General features: G+C 35.5%; 1 protein-coding gene across 2 annotated transcripts; it reads left to right on the top strand.

Moving 5' to 3' along the window:
- Positions 1-5,383: 5,383 nt before the first annotated feature.
- Positions 5,384-17,999, top strand: LOC144974703 (RNA-splicing ligase RtcB homolog). Of its 2 annotated transcripts, none has more exons than XM_078917858.1 (11): positions 5,384-5,517; positions 6,573-6,688; positions 7,297-7,443; positions 8,018-8,066; positions 8,791-8,998; positions 11,370-11,419; positions 11,869-11,975; positions 13,097-13,256; positions 13,835-14,010; positions 14,390-14,578; positions 15,998-17,999. In XM_078917858.1, exons 2-11 carry the CDS (start codon positions 6,599-6,601, stop codon positions 16,334-16,336), a joined length of 1,515 nt encoding a protein of 504 aa, XP_078773984.1. In that variant the 5' UTR covers positions 5,384-5,517; positions 6,573-6,598; the 3' UTR covers positions 16,337-17,999. The 2 variants fall into 2 exon arrangements, with proteins under 2 accessions (XP_078773984.1, XP_078773985.1); XM_078917859.1 differs by having other exon boundaries at positions 5,401-5,521; positions 15,998-17,841.
- Positions 18,000-26,091: the final 8,092 nt, after the last annotated feature.

Here is a 26,091-nt window from a genome sequence, read left to right as displayed (position 1 = left end):
AGTTTTCAACGTGTCGGCATTTGGCAGTAAACTGCGACAATGACCAGATTTTAAAATATACATTTATAGAGCAGTAAAGTTAGGTGCCCCATACGTAAACAAAGGTCGAGAAGCACGTGGCAAACCACATGTTCCTGTCTTGACAGCTCACGTTCCAATGTAAATAATAGAAAAAAAATAACCTTTAAAATTTGGCTGTTAGGTGGCAAAAGAAACACATATTCATAAATACTCGATCATGCATCAAATAATGTCTAGATATGGATATTTTATGGAACAAAAGGTAAAATTTTCTAAAATTTATCAAAAGTTACAGTCTATCTATTTTTAGACCAGAGCAAATTATTGCGCTGGTGTGAACAAAACGAGAATTATTCGGAGCCTGATTTTCATAATAATTTAGCCTTATATTATTATTTCTGCAACTGTTAGATTTTATGTAAACATGTTTTCAATACTGAAAGTGTATTGCCTACAACTCAAACTACAAAATTGGGAGACCTATATTGTGCGTAAATTATTCCGGTCCCTAACGGAAATCACTAGCAACTTGTTATTGTTTACGTTTGGGGCACCTAACTTTACTGCTCTATTTAGGTAACGAAATCAAATACGCTTCAACGGTCGTAACGTCACTTCCCTCGTAATGACTCATGGTAACTTAGTAACTGGCTCTAAACTATCAGAACAATGGCGGACGCCCTTATGAAATATTTCTCTGACGAGCATAAAAGCGTATTCAGAGGGGGAAAAAACCATTATAAATCTGATCATGTTTTGACTTTTACACATTCTGATCACAAGACATATGAAAAGTTCTAGCCAGCATGAAGAATAAAAAAATATCTGTTTTCTTTGTTTGGAACCACGATGGCCGCCGTTGCTGGGCGACGTGACATCAGACTATTGAATCTAATTATGTTGGGGGGGAGGTGGTGAATGGGCTCTCCACATTTCTCCTTCCCCTCATTGTAAAAATGCCTATTTATTATTTTTTTTTATCTCGCCATTGTCGCCTGACGGAGATCAAAGGCCGACTTTGTATATTTATGACCCTTCGTCTCAAAACGGTATTATGTCGGAACGAACCATATGCTTAAAAGACTAATTAAATGTTAAACTGGTCAAAAATATAAATTGTTGGCATTAGCACCCGAAAACATGGTGTCCATTCTCCTCAATAAAACATACAAACTCAACACAAGTCTGATATTTCTGGCTATACATTCAATTTTCAATATCTTAGCCATCCCGACTTAATACCGTTTTGAAGCGAAGGGTCACATTTGTCTGTTGTTTCACATTTTGAGCCGTTCTTTACTCCTTGTATTTTCGTCGCATAATTTGACTGGCTCACTTAGCAGGCTTGCCAACCAGTATGATTTCTCATATTTTAATACGCTTTGAGGTCCAAAATATGGTTAATTAAAATATGACAAATGCAAAAAGTCAACAGTTTGTAACAAATATGGGGAAACTGGTAAAAGCGGAATGCTTGAAGGTCATTTTAATGCCGTCTCCATCGAGATGAGAATCGGAGTAGCCAGGCAGCAAACGATTGTCATTGGACTTGCAGGAGTTAACTCCCCTCTACTAGATTGATGGGTCTCCATAAATTCGGTGAACGTTAAATTTGAAATGTTATATGCTTGCACATGTTGAAAATATGATTACGATAGTTCTTTGGAAAAATATGATAAATCTTTTCAAATTGTTAAGGTCGGTTGACAAGTTTGACGAAGGGCCGAGACAGAGTGGGCTCACACTCACATTGCATACAACTTCACACTACACTCTCACTTTTCTAGGTTGTATCAGGAACGGAAGAAATGTGAAAATGCAAGCAGAGTGGACCCACATCCCGTCCGCCATTCACATGTTCAAGATGGCGTCAGGCGTGGTTGCTCTCGCGTGTTTTCGATTGATGATGCTTTATTGCCTGAATCGGAGAAAAGCGTACAGAAAGAGAAATTGGGTGCATCGCACTTCGGCCCATTGTTTTTAAAAATAAATATTCTGTTCGAATACTGATTGTTTGCTTTGTCGTATAGCGGTAGACGCTTTTCCACAGCTACAATCAAACGTTCGTCATCCATATGGACAACTAGACAATTTTTAAAATACACACTAGGCCTCAGTGGCGTGGGGCCATTGGATCGAATGGTGCCAGGCACCACACCAATCTTTTAAAAATCATTAACATCACAATTTAATTAAAAATAAAACAGAGACAAAGGAGCTAGTGATTGACTTTAGGAGAGTGAAGGAACCGATAGAACCGTTAAAATTAAAGGACCAATTCGTCCAGCGAGTTCCTCACTACAAATACCTTGGTGTAACGATTGATGACAGGCTCAAGTGGGATGAACACTTGAAAATAATTAGGCATAAGATGTGCAGACGTACATATTTTTTATCAAAACTCTCTCAGTTTAGAATAGATAAAACCCTCTGCACATTATTTTATAGAGCAGTAATCGAAAGTGTTTTGTCATTTTGTATAACAGCTTGGGGAGGCAATTGCTTAGCAGTGGAAAGGAACAAAATAAATTCAAATATTAAAAAATCCATTAAACGCTATATAAATGATGTTGACGATGTAGATCTTTTATACGAGAAATTTTGTATAAATAAAATAACTAAAATATTAAATGACCAGTATCATCCACTAAGACCATCAATTATTATGTCAGAAAGAAGTGGTCGCCCTTTCTCTATTTCAACGAAAACAGAGAGACACCGAAAATCTTTTCTGCCGTCCAGTATTAGGCTTTATAACAACAAGCAATAATCATTTTATATAATTATTTCTCATTTTTACTTATTAATTTATTTGTTTTGCAATCTTTTCAATTGTCAATTTATAGTGACAGTTTTAACTATTTTACAGTGTTGATATTATTCATATTATAAAGCGCAGCTCTGGTTATAGAGCTGCTCCTTTTTTATATATATACATCCTATTTCCATTGTATTTTTATCTTATTGTGTAAATTATAACACGTCTGTACAAAAAATTTCCTTTTTGGGATGCAATAAAGTATTATTATTATTATTATTATTATTATTATTATTATTATTATTATTATTATTATTATTATTATTATTATTATTATTATTATTATTATTATTATTATTATTAACTCCACTGTCTTTCACCAACTCGCCAACAACATACTGCCTTTTTAGTCTCCGCTCTATTCAAGATTCCGAATCACGCACTGCGCCAACTCGTGTGTTGGTGACATCACTGCGCGAATTAGTGACTGAATCAACACTCAACACCGTGGTGCAAAGCAATCCAAGCTACAGTTAATGCTCTATCCATTAGTACCGCTACAGCTGACTGAGCGAGAAACTGGGTCGAATTATACTATCTTCAAATAGCGGAAAACCCCTCGACTTGTGCCAGGATCTGAGAGCTCCACGGTTGGACTGGAGGGATGCGCACGTCATAATTAGGGTAACTTCGGCCATCCAAAATATTACATTAACTGTCAAAACCACTGATCATTGTCAAGTTTATTTGTAAGTAGCAAAGAAAAACAACTTAAAACTTAAAAATATGACATATTAACCCCCCCCCCCCACCTCTTTTTCACGATTATTGAATAAAGTAATTCTTTGCAACGAAGCATTGTGGACGAATTTACCAACATTTTTTGCTTGTAGTGCCGAGTTGATGGTTACGTGTGTATGAGTGTTTATTTGTGTGTGTGTGTGTGTGTGTTTGTGCGTGTGTATTTGTGTCAGTCAGAGAAAGAAAGCGAAGATTGTCAACAGTTATACTTTGGTGTGTTTTTTTATTTCTTAAGTACTTAAGTGGAGTGGTTTTTTCTTTGTGATGCTTTAAGATCTGAATCTACCTTTTATTTGTACAATCATTAATCGTATTCCACTGATTTCCATTATTTGAGATATACTTTGAAGTTTTGTTTTGTTAAACAATGAATTGCAATGAATCAAGTTGACTCTTTGCTTCACCAAACACAGGTGTGGAAATCTCAAAAACGCTCTTTTTCAGTGACATGGTGTGACAGACATGAATGGCTCACAGTTAGTTTAGAAAAAAACAACGTTTCTTTTGTTTTTATTGTCTACTTTTTACAGATACAACAAACACTGACAAATCATGGACATCTATAGGCTATAGTGACCTTAACCACTTCCATCGTATTTCTTGACCTCCTGAACGTTGTTTTAGCACCCTTAAAAGAGTGAAAAATTTCTTGCGAAATTCAATGAAGCAGGAGCGGTTAAATAATTTGTTAATGATTCAGTCAATTCACAAAGCTGAAATAGACTAGACGCCATTCCAGATTTCAATAAACAAATTATAAAAATATTTGCAGATTTTCTTTACAAGTACTAAAAGTAAGTAATTTCTGTCATAGGTTTCTTTTCTCTTTCGATTTACATTTGTCACATATTGATTGCATTATCTACCAAATCCAATCCTTCAAATGGTGGACAAAGAATAATTACAAAGACCTTTTCACACCGGACTTGGTATCTCAGTGTTGTGGCTTGTTGTTTTCATGAATTATTTGTTTTTGTGAGTTTTGTCCAGTCCCAGAAACCATCGACCCCCCCCCCCCCCCCCCCACCCTTCCAAAAAAGAGAGTTTTTAACATGTGCTCTCTCCTCTTAATCGTGTTCACTGTTTTAGAATTGTTTTTTTTTCTTCTAATCATGGCACCACCATATGCCGTCAATACGCCACGCCGCTGCTAGGCCCCTTGTGTCAAGAGGTCACCCACCCCCCCCCCCCCCTCTCACACTTTTCAACTGCACTCACTTATGCCTCTCTCACCCAATTCTGTCGTATCAAGGATATAGAATGTGAAATAAATTTTAATGCTGCAGTAAAAAGAAATTTCACAGTCTGTCCGGTAGTTTGAGATGAGGATCATATGTGAGCCGTGAACCTGGAATTTTGTGGGTGCACTCTGTTCCTGTAGTGAGAAGAAGGGTGTCTTAGGTTCATCCGTTGAGGAAGCAATGTGACCGAGTGAGAATGTAGTGTGAAGTTGTAAGAAAAGTGGGCCCACTCTGTCTCGGCTTTCTTGTAAGTCTAGTGTTGTATACAATGATCTTGTATTTTTGTTCTATTTCTATGGTTGTAATATCTATTTTCATGTTTGATGCTCTGATATCATTATTGTCGAAAAGTGTGTTTTAGGTTGTATTGTGAAATAGTTAAGGGCGTTATATTTTTGGCATTTTTATTCATTACAATAATTTTTAAACTTGCTGGACACTTTATACAAATTGAACAGTCAGAGGGAAGTGAAACAAATATGGCAAACAAATCATTTACAAAATAGATCTGGCATCCCTTTAAATCAAGGTACGTTACTCTCGGTTCAAGCCAACGATGCTAGACTGCTACTACTGCTAAGCCGCAATCATCGCAATCGAATCATTCTTTTGCCACCGAGGTTTCTTCTTGTGGAGAAATCTTTTAAAATAGCAAATCGAAGAAAACTTAACCGTTTGAATAACTCATTTACATCTGTAAGTGAGTCCAAATTACAATAACAACATTTTAATCAAATAACCTCTCATTCTCTGCCTCTCTAGAAAAAATAAACTCGAATTTGTTTTACCCATGCCCATGGCCATGCAATGTCTTTTACTTTTACGTTTATAGCTTAGTCTTAGTCTTAGATCTACTTTCGGTTTCCGAAAAAAGTAACGATCGCCTAAATTCCCGGTGGTTAGGAAGCAGAAAAAGCGGACATCTATACAGAACGGGCATTAAGACAAAGTTGATCAAGAGCAAAATAAATACATAATGAACATTTACACTTACACTTACACATTTCAACTGATTCACAATGATCATTAGGAATAGGGCTCCATCCACAGCCACAATGTTTTGTTGTGTTCCTCAAGCAGACAATGGAGGTTAAGTTTAACCAAACTTCCATTTCAAATAGTACAATTTGTCTGCTAGGCGTCCTTATTTGTCACAGCACTAAAAAATATATGTCACTGTCTAAAGCTAGATAGGTATCTACTCACTCACATCTCCTGTGATTGGAGTTTTAAATGCCTTACCTAATCTAAGGCCATAATGCAATGGCCACAGTTTTCCAATCATTAACTATGCTCAACATCGCTTGAATGTGTTAATAGACAATATTATGTAATTTACAATAATGATAAACAATCCATGTTGAATAAAGTTGTGAGGTCACAAACGCACGGGAAGAAATATCATACACCTAACAGTGTACAAACTCACAGGGCTACCCAATATAACATTCACAACAACTCAGTTCTGGTTTTCAACTTGATTTTCCATTGTCAGTTTGTCAACACAAAATGAGGAACACACGGACAACGAGGATGGTGATCAGGAAATCAAGTTGAAAAACAGAACAATGAGCAACAGTTTTGGAGCAGTCCGGGGTATCCAGGGCACAAAGTGACAAATGCTGCAATCATCATCATCACCACCACCAGTACCCTATTTACCTAATCTATCAAATCTATCAATCTAAATATGGATGTTTAACAGTTACAATTATAAATTACCGTTCTTTTTGTCTTCATCTGCTTTTCAGATTTTCTATTAAAACATAAGTTCAAGATGAGAACTTACCAAGATGAGTTGAAATTCTTGGATAAAGTCTCGCCTCACTGTTGGCATATCAAGAAAGGCTTTGTGGACAATATGAAGGTTAGACCACAAACACCATAAGTCCATCAGAAGAAATCAAAATAATTTTACTATAATTTCTTACTCTGATTATGACTTTTGTCGAGCAATGGCTTGTTCTTTATATATACAGTAATAACATTTAAAAAAAAAGAAATTAAGTTTAGATAAATATTCTATAATTCCAAGATATATAACTTGATTCAAACAGTTGCCTGGGAATATTCATCAAGATTTCTTTAGGCCCATGTTTTAGTTATATAAAACATGAATATTAAAAAAAAAGACTTGGTTACAATATTGTGAAACAATCATTAAGTCTAAAGTAACAGCTTTATAAAAGTGATTTAATAACCTTATCGAGATTTTGATAAATTCCTGTTAGAATTAATTGCAATCAAAAGTATTTCGACATTTGAAATGCCCTAATGACTACATTCAATAAAGCACCCCAAGTAATTTTAATTTTTGTTTGTTCTGGATTTGTTTTTTGTTTTTTTATATCATAACATCAGAAAAAATACTTCGTTTAATTGAGTCATTCATTTTATGTGAAGAAGTTGACAGATTCATGACGGAACATTCTATGCATCAATAACTTTATGTTTGTTTGTTTTTTATTCTGATAGGTGGATGGTTATTTCTACACAAATGATCGACTGGAAAAGTTGATGTTTGATGAGCTGAGGCAGTCGTGTAACAACAAAGGTTTTGGTGGTTTTCTGCCAGGAATGAAGCAGATTGCTAATGTGGCCTCCTTGCCAGGAATTGTTGGGGTGAGACAACCAGTTCATCAATTTGTATAGAAATGAGTGTTAAATGTTTATGAGACTGTACTTCTGGTTACTACATCATTTTTGTGTGTAAATTTACACATGATGATACTGAATAATATGAAGCCTTAATTTTTTAAAAATAATTAAAGATTAGTTATTAATTATTATGTTTGTCTTTTTGTGTCAAATTTTAAACAAAATGCTAATTTCATGACAGATGAAATATTGTGTTCATGCACTATGCCCTTCATTTTCCCAGTAAAATATCTCGTTAAAAGTGGAATTTTTTAAGTATTTTTTTTAGTGACATAACAATAACAGGACAAAATGATCGTGAAAGCAGAGAAAGAGAGAGAGAGAGAGAGAGGGGGGGGGGGGAAGATCATTAGTTGTTTTTTGGGGGCGAGTTTTGTGTATCAACACTGCATTATTCTTTTTGGAATGGGAATATGATATTATCGGAGTGTGGTATAAATTCTTTAGCAATAATTTCTTTTCACAGATTTTTTTCCCCGTAAAGATAGTAAATATCTTTATATGTCAGTGAAAATTCAAAGCAATTTTATTTCCACAGAAATCTATTGGTCTGCCTGATGTCCACTCTGGCTATGGCTTTGCTATTGGTATGAGTTCGTGATCTTATCTTTTCATATCATGTCAAAGGTGCAAAAGCAAAATTAAAGAAGAAAAAATGAATAGTGTCTTTATTATCTCATCTACAACCTAAATTTGTAAACAACATTGCATAGAAGTTGTATGGAAAGAATGACAATATTGGCTACAAGTATCAGAGAGTGAGAGAATATATATTATGTGACAATGCTGTTGGTTTTCCTCGGATCCGCGGAAATCCGCAATTTTTGAGTCAGAGGAATTTCCTCTTTTTTTAAAAGTTATATTTCCTGCAATCAAATGTACTGGCAGCGAGAGATTTGATGTGTGGTGGAACAAATAGGTGAAATTTCCCACTCTCTAGAAGTTAGCTAGAGTACCAATGATAGTTTATCATCTCAATTGCTCTAAAAATGTGCGTGTGTGGGGGGGGTGAATGCTGTAAAATTAATGGGGCTTAAAGGCAATCATTCAAAATTTTCCTCCCTTTTCAGTTTTTGGCATCATCAGCACTAATGTGATGAAGGTCGCAATGTTAGATGTGTAAATTTAAGGCAAAATACTAATCAGAGCTTATCTTTGATGTTTTGTGTTTATGTTTTTGATAAATGCTCATCTTTCATCTTTTGTGCAGAGTCTTTGGCATCAGAAATTAACCTCTCTAATAATAAATTTCCTTTTCCTTATTTTTTTATTTTTAATTGGATACATAATAAGAATCATTTTTTCTTTTAGGAAACATGGCAGCCTTTGACATGAGCGATCCTAAAGCCATTGTATCACCAGGTGGTGTGGGTTTTGATATTAACTGTGGTGTTCGTCTGCTTCGCACCAATCTACACCACAAAGATGTTGAACCAGTCAAGGAACAGCTGGCCCAGTGTCTGTTTGATCACATTCCTGTGGGGGTGGGGTCCAAGGGGATTATCCCAATGACAGCTCAGTAAGGGATTTTCATCTTTATTTACTTTTTCACATTATCTCACTTGAGTCCAGCCCGATTCACGGTGTGGAAACTATGCCGGACCTCTGGAATGATGTGATTTTATTTGGATTCATATCATCTGTTGTGTTTTTATGGTGTTTTCTTTGATTTCTCTTTCTCTATAAATCTATTTTCTACTAACTCTTATCTGGGAGGAAGGGGGAGTGAAGTGATGAGCAGGTAAAATACATTTTAAAGAAGTTTTATTGAAAATGAAATATGGGCATTATTAAACAACTCATTCATTAATATGAGACTTTGAATAGGTTTATCAAATATTAAGACTTCTTTTCAGTTGTCCCTTTTCTTTTAGGTAGTAGTGTGGTGAAATTTACTTGAAAAGGGTCAAACATTGAAAAGCTTTGCTGTATGTTGGTCTCCTTTTATCATGGGAATTAGACAGGGCGTGCTTTTTAGAAGATTCTGATTTCTTATGTACTAAGTCAATGTCCCTGAGATCTAATTCGTGAAAATGTATTTCCCCACTGAGTTTTTAGAAAGGTATGCACTTGGCTGCATGTCCTTCACTGCCATTGGTCCATTTAAAAGTCAATTGAATTTTTTTCTTTTCTTTCTTTAGGGGCTTCTTTTTTTAAAAAAAGTTTGGACCAACATTTTCCTTGTCATATTATACAAAATCATACCATATGTTTAGCAATGACTATCCCGCACAAATCTTTGGGCTTCTTTTTCGCTCACGAAGTGCCCAAATTCGTGACAAAATATGGGACGAAGCCGTTTCGAATATGCTATTTTAAAAAATTAATTACGACGCTGTTTATCGATGAATATGACTGAAAGTTGGCAAACAGTTAGAAAAAAGGTCATTTTAGATTATGTCAAGCGACAAAACTCGTGCGATTACCAGAAGACCGTTAAAAATAGATTTTTACTCTTTGGAGTAAAATATTTCTAAAACTACCGGGCGTGTAGGTTTTGTCGCTGACAAGGTAATACATGAACATTTCTTCTTTTTGGTTGTAAAATTTCATATGAATATGACGAGTACTTTCCCCGTATTTTACAAAACACCATCCTAATTTGCTCTTCATTCGTAAAAGACAAAGCCATTTTACCCCCCTACAGCCCGAATCACAAGTTCAAAACGATTTGGCACCAAACAGCGGCTGAGCGGGTCGTGGCAAAGCGCTTTCTGATTGCGTTTGGGTTCAATAAACAGCTGACAATTTGACTGTTTAATTTACAAGAATTTAAGAAATTATAATGTTAAAAGTTTTCGATTGCAATATGATCTACAATCTCAGCATGGGTTTAATTATTGTGTTCCAAGTCACGTTCCATCAGTAACCTTTGTCCCCTTTTCCAATTTCTCTTTTCCATCTATATTTCTTTCGTTTATATACGCAATCTCCCCCCCCCCCCTCCTCTCTCTCTCTCTCTCTCTCTCTCTCTCTCTCTCTCTCTCTCTCTCTCTCTCTCTCTCTCTCTCTCTCTCTCTCTCTCTCCCTCCCTCCCTCCCTCCCTCCCTCCCTCCCTCCCTCTGTGTGTGTGTGTTTTATATAGCATCCAGCTCTAAAATTATATAAGCTAGAACTCTTCTAATGTTTTCATCATATTCTCTATCAAATTTGCCATAAAATTGCCAAGTTTCAATCTTTTAATCAACTTATTACGCAAGATACAACCAAAGGTCGAAAAAAAATGCCGAAAAAGCGTCCCATATTTTCGCGTTTTTTTTTCCTCTTAGCGGGTCATCCAAATAAATGACACCTTTGAAACTGCATAACTTGTTTATTTATGAATGGATTTTCAAAATTCAAAAACATTTTTACTCAGTGGAGATAGGGCTTTGATTTCAGATAAAAAATTTCCTCAAAAAGAGAAAAAAACATTTTTCATAGTCATTGCTAATTCGTTTGGGACGAGAGATTACGAAGCAGGCACCGGTGTAAGATAAAGGTCTGAAAAAGTGTGTATAAAACAGTGACAAGCAAAGCAGAGGGGAGAATATAAGAAAAAGAACTATCCCCTTCCTCTTCTTCTTCTTCTTCTTCTTCTTCTTCATCTGCATCTTCTTCTTTAGAGTTGTCCTTGTGGTTTGCAATATTAGCTCTCCCCTTCCTAACTCCGCCCTCTGTATTACAACATCTAGCTCCACCTCAGCAACACGTGTGCCATTCCCTGACCCACCTTTTTTCGTGTCAGCCAGATGTCTGATGCGTTGTACTTATGATTTTATTAATCATCATGATTAGATTCGCTTAAATAATCATGATATAATGACATTTTAAAAAAAATAATGGATATATGTTTCAAAGTTTATTTTATTCTACTATTTTGATTCATTTCAATTAAATTCTTTCCTCAGAAATCTGGAGGAGGCCTTAGAGATGGGTGTAGACTGGTCCCTTCGGGAAGGCAAGTGAACAATTTTGTGTCTCTTACGGAACATATTATTTCATCTGGCTTACAGCAGTAATGAGATTTGTTAAATGTAGAGTGCTCTGAATGATAAATGAAATTACTTTTCTCAGTAAATTCAAGAAAATCTGGAAAATTTTTAGTAAACCCGATTTCCTTATAGATGAATGAGATTAGTTTTTAAAATATTTTTATTTATTTATTTGTCTATATCAACAGCTTCATTATTTTTCTATCGCTTAAATGACCTTTAAGTTTTACAAGCATCTTAAGTTCCTTAAAACTAACAATACATTTTAAAGTACTGCTTGCTTCAAGTTTGTTTCTCTTTGGAAAATTGAAAATTGAGCCCAAAATACAATATTTCTGCCAAAGCATTTGAGTAGTTTTGTTAATGCAAATTTTATCTTTACAAAACGATTTATTTTCTACATCTCATTGTTTAGGCTATGCATGGGCTGAAGACAAAGAGCATTGTGAGGAGTACGGTAGGATGCTGCAGGCAGATCCCTCCAAAGTCAGCAGCAGGGCCAAGAAGCGAGGCCTGCCTCAGGTACAAATCTGAATTATCATCATCTTCTTTAAGCTTCCTTCTTTCCCGTCACCTTGACCTTTGAAATCATTTTTCCTTTCCTGCAAAGACATTGTCATTTCTATTAAGATTTTCTGTAATGTTACAATTGTTGTTATCAACACCACCATGATAATGTTACAATTGTTGTTATCAACACCACCATGATAATGTTACAATTGTTGTTATCAACACCACCATGATAATGTTACAATTGTTGTTATCAACACCACCATGATAATGTTACAATTGTTGTTATCAACACCACTATCGTAATGTTACAATTGTTGTTATCAACACCACCATGATAATGTTACAATTGTTGTTATCAACACCACCATGATAATGTTACAATTGTTGTTATCAACACCGCTATCATAATGTTACAATTGTTGTTATCAACACCACCATCGTAATGTTACAATTGTTGTTATCAACACCACCATCGTAATGTTACAATTGTTGTTATCAACACCACCATCGTAATGTTACAATTGTTGTTATCAACACCACCATCGTAATGTTACAATTGTTGTTATCAACACCACCATCGTAATGTTACAATTGTTGTTATCATCACCACCATCGTAATGTTACAATTGTTATCAACACCACCATCATAATGTTGCAATTGTTGTTATCAACACCACCATCATTGTATCATTGATAATGGAAATGTGTTCATTTTCTTATGAAGGCAAGATATCCTAACAAATATTTGACCTCCTTTTCATTTTTCAGAACTTATATGAAATACGGACAATATTTATGAAGCTGTTTATTTTTACAAATCTCTTTAATTTTGCTTAGCTTAAATCAACAATAATGTGAGAATAAATTCAGCTTTAAGACTTAAAACTTTCACGTTTATTGACCATTTTGTCTCATAGAAAACATTCAAGAGATCATATTTTCCTACTTCATTACCCAGCATGTAAACCAAGTCATTCAATTGATGCGCTTTACCTCTGCTAATATAAGAAATTATTTAAAATGATGGTTATTAGTTACTGATTGAATATAATAATTTATTTGGTGTAGTAACACAAAATGAATATCACTTGAATGATTATTATTTTGCTTACATTTCTATCCATCTTAAGTTGGGGACATTGGGAGCGGGTAATCATTATGCTGAAATCCAGGTGGTGGAAGAAATCTATGATGACTACGCTGCCAAGAAAATGGGAATTGAATTCAAGAACCAGGTCTGCGTCATGATTCACAGTGGAAGCCGAGGCATGGGGCATCAAGTAGCCACAGGTAGGTGTCTTATACATCATATTATTTGTTGATTGGATGTACATGTCCCCTTTGGGTGGAGGATGGTTTCTGAATCTGTACCAGAGGCTGGTACTGGATTAATATTTAAATAATGAAAGAAAAAACGGCAGTGTCAGCTGTATTGTTGGGGAAAAAAATAGAATAAGAATTACATATCTCCAAAACTTATTCCTTCTCACCCTGGGAACTAATATAACCTCTAAGTGTTGCTGTGTCTATTATTCTCCAAAAATTAAACAAACTGTATTAAACATAAGGAAAAAAACTTGCTTCAGTTTTCAACATTTTACAGAAATTTCTTTGCCTTTGAATTTGTGAGAATAATCTCTTTACTACAGTGTTCCAGAAATGACTTTGAATTTGTAAGAATAATCTCTTTACTACATTGTTCCAGAAATGACTTTGTTGCCATAAAGCCCATTCATTGCCAAATTAATTAACTTCGTGTGTTTTTTTGGACAGTTGTTCATTCCTGATGACCTTGGATAGAACCTAGATGGGTCGAATATATTTCTAGAGAGATTTTTAAATTTCAAAAATGATTTTCTCCTCTCCAGATGCTTTAGTGTCAATGGAGAAAGCTATGAAGCGAGACAAGATTGACGTGAACGACAGACAACTAGCTTGTGCCCACATTCAGTCACAGGAGGGCCAGGACTACCTCAAGGGCATGGCGTCTGCTGCCAACTATGCCTGGGTCAATAGGTCTAGCATGACCTTCCTTAGCAGACAGGTGGGTTACTTTGTTTTTGGTTTTAAACTTGCAAAATGTTATTATTATTATTATTATTATTATTATTATTATTATTATTATTATTATTATTATTATTATTATTATTATTATTATTATTATTATTATTATTATCATTATTATTATTATTATTATTATTGTTATATTTAAAATGAAAAAAAAACAAAACAAGAAAATAAACATCACCTCTCTGAGAGTCACTTGATCACTTCATTATACAGATCATCTTAAGCTTTCATATGTGTTTAATCATCAATGAATTATTATTTGATAATTGTCTTGATGACAATGATAATATTTTTTGAAATACCTTTATCATTTTAGAAAGAAAAGATTTTAAAAATTTTATAAACCATTTCAGGCTTTTGCCAAAATGTTCAACTCCACACCTGATGACCTCGATATGCATGTCATCTATGATGTATCACACAACATAGCCAAGGTGGAAGAACACTTTCTTGATGGAAAACAGAAAACCTTGTTGGTTCATCGTAAGGGTTCCACTCGTGCATTCCCACCCCACCACCCTCTGATCCCTGTCGACTACCAGGTAAGTTGAATTGACATAAAGAGAGAATGGTAAACACCATCAGAAAAAGACAGTTAAAATTTCTCTGACATATTTACAGAAAAAACGGTATTGAAAAGATTGTACTTACGGGTAAAGTTACTGGGAAGAAAAGGAGAGGGAGACAGAGGATAGATTACATTGACAATCTGAACAGATGGATTGGTGGAGGAGGAACAGGAATTGAGCTATTGAGAAGATCTGAGGACAGATATGGTTGGAGGGACATGATCGCCGATGTCTGCAACAGGCCTGGCACTTGATGATGATGATGTCTTATTTTGATACAGAATTGCAATTTTTAATCCGGCCTGTGGCTTACACAGATTTGATTGTGGTCTACAGATTTTTCTCTTTTGAACAAATTCGTAATTTTTGTTCCAGATTCATATGCAGATTTTTAAACAAAATTATAAAAGAAATTGATAAAAACATTGTCATTTTTATAAGAAACGGTTTTATTATCAATTTGAACTATACAACATCGACCCTAAAGCATTTTATATGACAATTTATTGAAAAAGGGGGTTTTTTCTTAAAATATTGAGTTTTCAGTGATCAAAGTAAAGAATGGAGAGAAAAATAAAGTAAATGTGACGTCTATAAAAGAAGACAAAACAAAACAAACATTTTTACCTTTGACCTTCCTCAGGTTACACACAAAACGTATCATCATTTGCCTTAAATTTTTGTCATGTGTGTGTTTTCTGTGTAACTGTGGAAAACCAAAGACCAAAATGTTGTTTGTTTGAATTGTACCCTTTTATGTAAGTCACATTCACTCACTTTATTTTCTTTCCAATTTATTGGCTCATTTAAGCACCTCTAGCTTAAAGTAAAGACACTTTATCTCGAATTAGAAAGGATTACGGCCATGTTTGTTTGAAGCACTACGTTGCTGGGGGAAAAAAGAAAGAGAGATAAATGGACAGAAAGTTTAATCTTCACTTTTGGCTGATAGCAGACAGAAGCTTTATGGTCTAAGTATAGTCTTATCCTTGCCTGACAAGACTCCATTCTATTGGAAAACAAAATTAAGCATTGCTATTTCGACCTGATGTTGTTTTATCATATAAGTCACATTGTCAGACAAGACTCCATTCTATTGGAAAACACAATTAAGCATTGCTATTTCGACCTGATGTTGTTTTATCATATAAGTCACATTGTCAGACAAGACTCCATTCTATTGGAAAACAAAATTAAGCATTGCTATTTCGACCTGATGTTGTTTTATCATATAAGTCACATTGTCAGACAAGACTCCATTCTATTGGAAAACAAAATTAAGCATTGCTATTTTGACCTGACGTTTTATCATATAATTCACATTTGCATTGTCCTGTCATGGAAACGTTAGAGTCATCCTATTTTTTCTCTATTTTTTCCTTCTTTTTCCAGTTGACGGGTCAGCCAGTATTAATAGGTGGCACAATGGGGACCTGTAGCTACGTGCTGACTGGCACAGAGCAAGGCATGCAGGAGACATTTGGAACAACCTGCCATGGAGCAGGACGGGCTCTATCCAGAGCCAAATCTCGTAGAAACCTTGATTACACAGATGTCCTATCGGCACTTGAACAGAAAGGCATCAGCATCAGAGTGGCTTCCCCTAAACTGGTCATGGAGGAGGCCCCAGAATCTTATAAAAATGTTACAGACGTTGTAGATACTTGCCATGTTGCAGGAATTAGTAAGAAATGTATCAAGCTACGACCCATTGCTGTAATTAAAGGATGAGACGATGGAAATTATGACCTATGAACTACCCAACCTCAAGGACACCCTTTTACCTAGTCTGGGTCCTCTATGATTGCTAGTGCGTGGAGAAATGATTTTTAAAATAATGATGCAGTTGAATGTAAATTTTGTGTAAATCGACAATAACAATAATTGAATTTTAATACATGACGTGGGTATTTTGGTTTTGAATCTGTAGTGAGCTAGGAGTTTCATGCTTATTCCGCCGTGAATAATTTGTCCTAATTTGTTTTTTATATCATGATAATTGGAGGGTTTTTTCCACTCATTAATGTTAAATAATCAGACTTAACAACGGGTCTGGACATCTCAGTTGGTAAAGCATTTGCTTCACTAGAGTTGAGATTTTTTCCGACGCCCTTTTCCACCCAGCAGTTATCGGGTTGCTAGACCAGTTAGATCTGGTAGAAAGTACTTTGTAATACACCAGCATCCCATCCAAAGAAAGAAAGCAATTACTACAGTCTGTTTAACGCTATAGAAACTGAGATAAATCCAGCTCTATGGGCCTTATGGCTCTGAAGGAGTAAAGAAAATAAAACAAAAAAACGAATTTAGTTTTATTTCATTTTCTTTCAAGACCATATTTAAGTGCCAGATGATTTTTTTTAAAAACAACCAGTTTATCTCCATTCCTAGTAATCCAACCCCACACATTAAAGATTGAGATGTATATCGGAGCAAAATAGTCACATCAAATTAAAAGCAATGTGTTCAGGAAATATTGTAGATCAGTTATAGATAATACTCTTAGTTTTTGTTTCCTAACTCATGCACACAGTTTTTACCCACCTTATGTCTAATCCACCGTTTATCTTCAATCTTGAAAAATGAGAATTTGAAAATCACAACATTATGGTTATACTGAAGCTTATATTCAACTTCACTGTTTGTATTTTTTTTTTTTTCTTTTTAAAATTTCAAGCAACATTATTGGAGAAATAGAACTGTTGTTTTGGCAAAATAGAAATTCAACGTCATTTTATTAAGGTCAAATCTTCGAGTAAGAAAAATTAGCATTTTTTGTTTTTCTGATTTTATCTCTTACACTCTCTCTGAGATGCATTCTTGTGAGATTCCACATACGCTTTCATACAAAATGGTTGTTGTTTGTTTATTTACTTTGTTTATTGGGGGAAGGGGGGATCGGGACGGATTAAAAAAAAAAACGCTTTTGAAATGGGCATTTTAATTGTATTAAAGTTTACCTCATGAACAATATGAATGTTTTTAACGGTTGTTTCAATTCTCGATCCTGTGAATTATGATGATTAGGCCATATACACCAACTAATTATAACCCTTTTTTTTATGCAGTTAACCTCATTATTTAATTATTTTTTTTATTCGGATGGCTTACAGCAAAAAATAAATAAATAGCCCACTGATCTCATGCTTGTCTCAAAACCATTTCTATGCATGAATCATGAATCCATTGTAGACAATTATTATTATTATTACCACAATCTGGAGGTGCCTAAATCAGTCCATAAAATCTATAGTAAAATACATGGAGTAAAAATGACTCTTAGAAAAGATACAACACAAAGTAAAAGACGTTTCGGCCTCTGACCTTCTTCAGGTAGACAAGAAAAGGAAATAATATGTTATATTACATTGGCATTATAGTTAAAACATTATAGGTAAAAATGTGTGTGTGTGTGTGTGTATGTGTGTGTGCTTGCAAGGAAAGGAGAGAGGAAGAGAGACAATGAGATGAAACGTAAACCAAAATCAAAACCCCCTACCTACCCTGTTAAGATAAATAAAATTTTTAAAAGAAATATCGAGGGGGCCACAGAGAGAGAGATGAAGATTGAGACAGAGAGAAAGCGGGAGAACGGGAGAGGAAGAGCGTTTCAAAATTATATTTAAAATAAAGGACAGAGATAAACTAAAAAAACAAAACTAGGTTGATCTAACTGGGTAAAAGAAATAGGTAAAAAATAAACTTAGCTTTAAAATGGTGCAGATTCTCCTTGAATATTTATAATTTGGTAATGGCAAGGGTTTATCTCTTTCCTTTATTTTAAATATCACTTTGAAACGCACTCTTCCTCTCCCATTCTCCCACTTTCTCTCTGTCTCTCTCACTCTTTTTCTCTCTGGCCACCCTTGATATTTCTTTTTGAAAATAAAAACATTTTATTTATATATGTATATCTTAACAGGGTAGGTAGGGGGTCAAAATAACACTATCGCCGTCTAGTATTCTTTAAATTTAACACCTCTTTTCCCCTCCCGTCCTCCATCTTATGATTGATTTATATTTATATAGTTTTGATCTTGGTTTCCATTTCATCTCATTGTCGCTCTGTCCCTCTCTCCTTCCCTTGCACGCATACACATACACACACACACACATACACATTGTTACCTTTAATATTCTAACTATAATGCCAATGTAATATAACATATTTGCTTTTCTTGTTTACCCAAAGAAGCCTTTGTTTTGTATCTTTTTATAGGAGTCATTTTTACTCCCTTTATTTTACTATACAGACAATTATTACAATGACCTTTTCTCAGATGCAATTAATGTACGGTATGTGAAACTCATTTCAGAATAAGAATCATGAGTTTCTACTTTATTTTTCCCCTTTTGGTTTTACTGATGTACAGGATTATTTATCACCTTAATTTCTATTGACTTTTGCAGATTTCCATACTTATTTTAAGTTGAGCAAAATTGTCACGTCTGCACACTTTTACTCAGCTCTAAATTGTGCAGACATGACAATTTTGAACAAATCATGTTTTAGTTTTAGTATGATTTTTATCAGACTTGACTTGTATTTTGCAAATGTTTGCCCTTAGTCCTATATGACAATTAGATAGTCCTATATATGAGAATTAGAACAGGATTTGTGAAATATGGGAAGCATGGGAAAATGTGTTGTAGAAGTAAGACTTTAAAATTTACTGTTATCATGATGATATTCCTTAATGTTATTTATTTAATCCTGTTATTTTATAAAATCTCAAATTCAATGAAGATATAAATGATTTGCATCCAAAGACGAATTACTTATTTCAAACAAAAACTTTCATGTGTGATATTTTTACATTTTATTCCACAGCAGTGTTAAGATTAATTGCTTTGTATGGAAGGAAAGCTGCTAGGTGGGGTTCCCGACCTCCCAAAGTGGGCAGGGAAGTACTTCCTGTGTCTTCTATCCCCCTGTATCTGTTTTCCAATTGCTTTCTGTCTTTGTCTTCGAATGAGATTACTTGGTTTTGTCCTGACCCTAGCCGGAGTCCTTGGCTAGGAGGGAAACAGTCGAATGCATAGTTATATTCCTCTAAGTGGGGTCTTGTGCTGGTGTCTGGGTGAGACTTTTAGGTGGTCTCAAACTAAGTACACTGATGGTGTACTCTTAGAATCTACATCTTTTCCCTATTTGAACCAATTCCCCTTTGTCTTACCTTTTCTAGGGTGCTTTAATTGTACATCAAGAAAGTTTTTACTATCCAATTTTCTTCCTTTTTACTGGCGCGCTGATATGACCTAAATGTGTTGCAAGTGCTGTAAAAACCTTAAAAACAAACATTAATTGCTTTGTGTGAATATTGAAGTATGCAATAGGGCTGCCTGTGACTGTAAGGCCTGTGTTGGTGTGGATGATGTTTAATAAAACAAGCGGGTGGTTGGATGGGAGCATCACCCTTGAATCATATACCTATGATGTTCGCATGGGTGTACGATCCGATAGTGATGTCGTTTCTTCTCTTTACTAGCCTATCCTGCTTCTTTGGTTTGTGATTGTATTTTTGACAGGGGATATTTTTTTTTCTGTAAATCTTCTGCCTGTTTGTTCTTAGTTATTTATAATTTAGCTTATGATATCTTTAGGTTATGATTTTGATTTATATTTGTACTATTTTTGTTAGATTGCTTGTTTTTTTGTTTCAGCGGTCTCTCATATAACCTCAATTGTGTTGGAAGAGACCTAAAGCAACAAACAAAAAATTAATAAAACAATAACAGTTGTCAGGCCTATAAATCCTCACCCTCATTTCATTACCAACCCCCTTCTGCCTTAAATCAGACAATTTGCGGGGTAATTTTACACTAGCTTTTACTGTGTGGGGTCATTTGACCTCCCATGGTGGGCAGGAGGTCACGCTGCGTCTTCTATCCCCTTAATAAGGGATATGTTTTCCGAGTTGCTTTCCATCTGCATCTTGGAATTAGTTTTGTCCTAGCCCAGGCGGAGTCCTTGACTGGTAGGGAAACAGTCAAATGTATAGAGTCATAGTTTTGGGAGATATTTTTTTCCTTGTAAATGCATTATTACATTTTTTATTTAGTCCTATATTCGTTTGTAAACATTTGAGGGTATTCCTCATAGTGGGGACCTGTGTTGGTATCTAGATGAGACTTTTAGGTGATCTCAAACTAAGTACACTGATAGTGTGCTCTTGGGATCTACACCTGTTCACTGTTTTAACCATTTCCCCTTTGTCTTACCTTTTCTGGTGTGCTTTCAAATTGTAAATCTAGAATCTTTGACTATCTTATTTTCTTCCTTTTTACTGGTGATGAAATGACCTAAATGTGTCGATAGGGCCGTAAAAACCCTTAAAAACAAAAACAAACACAAGCTTTTTTATCTATTGTTGGTCACAATAGCTTTGTTGGTAAAGCACTCAGCCCCTAAGTAAGATAAGTGATTTTGATCACAGGTTGAGTCAAAATTTTCAAACAAACCCCCGTGTCCATCAAGCAGTGTTTGGATGGCTTGGCCTCTTGGATCTGTTAGAATGTACTCTGCTATAGACTACTCAAAGAGTATGAAGGAAGTGTTACTGTTCATTTATCGAAATTTTGGAAAATGTGGCTCCACGAGAAATACAAAATCTTATCAATGGTTTCTTCAATAATTCCTTGGCGGATGGGCCAATGGTTGGTAGGGGGCAGCCGGGTAGGATCTTCAAATCGTCTAAAATGTTCTTTTCTCTGTAGCATTTTGTCCTCGGAAAAAACATGCCATCAGCCATGCTAAATTTCTTTCCACAGGAGTGTGTACTAAGAGTAAGAAATGCTTTTCCCCCTCTAAACCGTCCCTGACTGACAGACTGTATGAAGCTGTGTCTTCTCTTTGTTTATCAATATCTTTGGATTTTTTTTGTTTTTCGGTGTTGGAAGGTGTTTTTTCTATTATATGTAGGCCATCCTCTGGCCCAGTCATAGCAATAAATATTGGGTTTTTAAAAGTTTTACAGCGCTCACAATACTGTAGAATGATGTCATTGTTATTGTTTTCAGACCACTAGTTGGGTGATTAGGGGTTACAATTTTGTGAGTTGGTACCATTGATGTGGTGAGCATAACTGGTGGTTTAAAAAACAAAAAAATTACAATACATCCATCCCATCAATTGATTAGGTCATTTCAGCCCCAGTAATAAGAATACATTGATTGGTACCATTGATGTGGTGAGCATAACTGGTGGGTTTTTTTGTTTTTTTAATGAATTAAAATACATACATCCCATCAATTGAATAGGTCATTTCAGCCCCAGTAATAAGAATACCATTGATTTATTGGTTGGTACCATGGATGTGGTGAGCATAACTGGTTTGTTTGTTTTTTCATGAATTAAAATACATACATCCTATCAATTCAATATAGGTCATTTCAGCCCCAGTAATAAGAAAGATGAATAATTTAAAGATATCAGATCTGCATTTACAAGTATCCAAGAGGAGGTCTGTTCACACAGAGAGCCAAAATCACGTGTGACCTCCCCACCCACCATTGGAGGTCAGACAACCCCAACCCACACCTAGAAAGTAATACAGGATCCCGACAAGAAAGGAATGCAGTGTATATAAATAATAAATAAATACATCTACTAGAGAGATTTTTCAAGGAAAAGAATATCTCTCACAAAAAGGTGAATCCATTTGATGATATGGCGATGGTCTCCTTCCTAACACCGGACTCCGGGTAGGGACAGGATGAAACCAGCTGGTCTTATATCTGTATGGTTGGCACTGAAGAAACCAATGGTCTGGTTGTATTTCAGCGGCGTCCTCATTGGGCGCGGGCCCATGACAGACGGGCCTTGAAATCGTTTAGGTGTGGTGCCATGATGACCAGTTCATCCAGCCCATTCCACTCCGAGATAGTTCTAATGAAGAAAGAATTTCTGTAGTTTTGTGTTCTTGTCTGTGGGATTTTGAAGCAGTTCGAATTGTTTGTGGCGTATCTGTCAATGGGGTTTTCGGTTATGTGATTGGCGAAAGTGAGTGCTCGGATTTTTCTTTTGTTTCGTCGTGGTGTGAAAAAGGAGTCTGCCTTTATTGATGGTATTTGATCTGTTATAATCTTGAACATGAATGACAGACGGGTTTCTTTTCTTCTTTGTTGGAGGCTGATGAGATTCCTTTCTTCTAACATTTATAAAAATAAACTCTCCGAAACCTGGTGCCCATCACGAGCTGTGAGAATGACTCCTGTTGAACTTTGATGTTGTGCAATTCTGTCGCTTAAAAAACCCCAATAAAAACAAACAAAAGTCTTATTCCAGACCAGGGACACAAAGCTCCATGTAAAGGATAATGATAAGAGAGAAGGCCAATTTAGTATTTACTGTAAGGACTCTTGAATAATCCATTATAATATAAGGGTTTTTTACGGAGCTTGCACGACATTTAGGTCATTCCAGCGCCAGTAACCAGGAAGAAAATGGGATAGTCAAAAATTCTAGATGTACAATTGAAAGCAAAAGCAAAAAAAAAAAAAAGTAAGATAAAGGGGTATCAAGTTTTTTGCTTTTAATTTTGCTTTTAAGGCCAAACCATCTTCCACCTTAGGGTAGACAGTAGAGCATATTTAATACCATTTTCACAAAGCGCAATGCACATCACAATGCTCTACTAGCACATAGGACATAACCAAGTTACAAATCATCCATTACTCGCCCTTTTATATTCCTACATTCTTACAACATACATCATTGCACACAGCCAAATACTCGTCAACACCTAAATATGTGAAGTCTTTGGGAACAAATTTTTACAGTATTGTCACTCATGGGGTCACAAATCAAACTCACCATTGTTTGAATTGATTACAAGACAGGCCACCATACTGCTGATGTTTTTGTTTTTAAAGGTTTTACGGGGCTTGCCTGGGTGGGGATCCTGACCTCCCATAGTGGGCAGGGAGGTACATACTGTGTCTTCTATCCCCTTATATCTGTTTTCCAACATGCTTTCTGTCTTTGTCTTGGAATGAGATTACTTGGTTTTGTCTTGGCCCTGGCCGGAGTCCTAGCTGGGAGGGAAACAGTCAAATGCATAGATATTTTTTTGGGAGATGATATTTTTTTCCTTGTAAATCATCTCTTTGTCATGTATTATCTTATTTATTTTTAATGTATAATGTAGGCATTTGAGTGTATTCCTCCTTGTTGGATTTTGTGCTTGTGTCCGGATGAGACTTATAGGTGATCTCAAACTAAGTACATTGAAGGTATGCTCTTGGAATCTACATCTGATCCCTATTTGTTCCTAGTTCCCCCTTTGTCTTACTTTCTCTTGGTTTCTTTAATTGTAATTCTAGAACTTTTTACTATCCCATTTTCTTCCTTTTTACTGGCGCTGATATGACCTTAATGTGTTGCAAGCGCCGTAAAACCCTTAAAAACAAACAAAACAAAACGGGGCTTGCAACACATTAAGGTCATATCAGCGCCAGTAAAAAGGAAGAAAATGGGATAGTAAAAAGTTCTAGAATTACAATTAAAGCACCCAAAAGGTAGAACAAAGGGGAATTTGTTAATATAGGAAACCAATGCAGATTCCAAGAGTACACTAAAGTACTTAGATATCACCTAAAAGTCTCATCCAGACACAAGCACAAGTCCCAACTAAGAGGAATACACTCAAATGTTTTACAAATCATATCTAATACAAAAACAAAACAATATAGTGCATAACAGAGAGATGATTTACAAGGAAAAAAAGATAATCTCCCAAAACTCTAAACTGTACATTTGACGGTTTCCCTCCCAGCTATGGTATCCGGCCAGGGCCAGGACAAAACCAAGTAATCTCATTCCAAGACAAAGACAGAAAGCATGTTGGGAAACAGATAAAAGGGGATGGAAGACACAGTAAGTACCTCCCTGCCCACTATGGGAGGTCAGGAACCTCACCCAGGAAGACACAGTAAGTCCCTCCCTGCCCACTATAGGAGGTCAGAAATCCCATCCAGGAAGACACAGTAAGTACCTCCCTGCGCACTATGGGAGGTCAGGAAGACACGTAAGTACCTCCCTGCGCACTATGGGAGGTCAGGAAGACAGTAAGTACCTCCCTGCGCACTATGGGAGGTCAGAAACCCCACCCAGGCATACTGCTGGGCCACAGTTGCTGCAATTTGCTGTCGAGCTGTTGTTTACCTGAGAGAAAAGTTTATATTTTATGCAAGCAAACAAACTAATATTTGATATCAATTTTATTTTTCAGAGGCAAATCCATCTGTATTTTGTTCAACAAGTTTGTAATATATCTCACAGGTTCAAAACATTTTAAAACAACTGATTCAAATAATATAAAAGACCATCAACTTCCAATATCACATGGCAGTCCTTTATTACAGATAAAATTTATATTGTTTTTGGCAACTATTCAATCATAGAATTTCATGATTTATTGCATAATGCTTGCGTAATCGGACTATTGTTTGTTACTTAGGAATGAAATGGTGCTTATGATATTTTAAGAGCTTGTTAGACAAAGAAAAAGGGTGGGACAATTAAAAGATTATAAAATAAGTGTAGATAACAAATAATAATATAAATTAAGAAGATAATTTCAAATTAAAAATGCATACATTTGACTAGTGTCCCTTTCCATAAAAGATAAGCACTCATTTGGGCATTACTAAGATCTCATTCCAGAACAATGGCAGAAAGCTTATGAGGAAGGGCACATCAGATAAGGAGGAATCGAAGGAATACCAAGAGAGGACTGACGTAGAAATCCTCCCCAGTCCATCTGTTGGAATTTATTTTAATCCTTTACAGTGTCCCTATTAAATTTAATCTGACGCTGCATCTTGCAAATTTCATCAAGAGTTTAGTTACATTGATGCGATTCAGGCTTCATTGGATTGAGAATCGCATCGCTGCTTCAGCTTTCTTGGTGAAAAGAGATCGATTCATTTATATTGGTAGATTAATCCTGCTGTATTAAATACTTGGTCTTGATAAGAGACCTCTAGTTTGTTCTCTGGGCCAAGCATCCTTACAGTAAACCTTTGGAAATTTGGAAGTCTTCTTCTCTTCTAATGAGAGTATTACATTTACAGGCTTTCCAAACAAGAAACTGTCACAATTAATTATAAGCTCTCTTACAAGCACATTATACCCTTATGGCCATGGCCAAACCTACTAGAAACCTTAATGTAACAACAATTATATTTCCAGCTGTGACCAACTGAATTGATTCCTCATATCCAGATCAATGCTTGACACGTTAGAGCTGTAATTTGTAATCCACAAACACACAAAGTCTAGAAGAGCATCGCTTAGCCATAGTCATTAATAGTTATCCATTGATTAGTGTAAATGTTGCTGCTCGAAGCTCGAAGAAATAAATAATGTGAAGTTGAATGTAATCTTCACTTTAATTACAAAAACAGATCAAATGAACGTTTCGGGTTTCCCCTTTATCAACAAAACAGGATGATTGAAACACCATAGATGAATGAGATGATGT

This window comes from Berghia stephanieae, chromosome 6, assembly GCF_034508935.2.
Source record: "Berghia stephanieae isolate SIO BIC M18660-M18661 chromosome 6, UCSD_Bste_1.3, whole genome shotgun sequence".
Taxonomy (NCBI): Eukaryota; Metazoa; Mollusca; class Gastropoda; order Nudibranchia; family Aeolidiidae; genus Berghia; species Berghia stephanieae.
The sequence above is the reverse complement of the archived record's forward strand: the minus strand, read 5'-3'. Positions and strand labels throughout refer to the sequence as shown.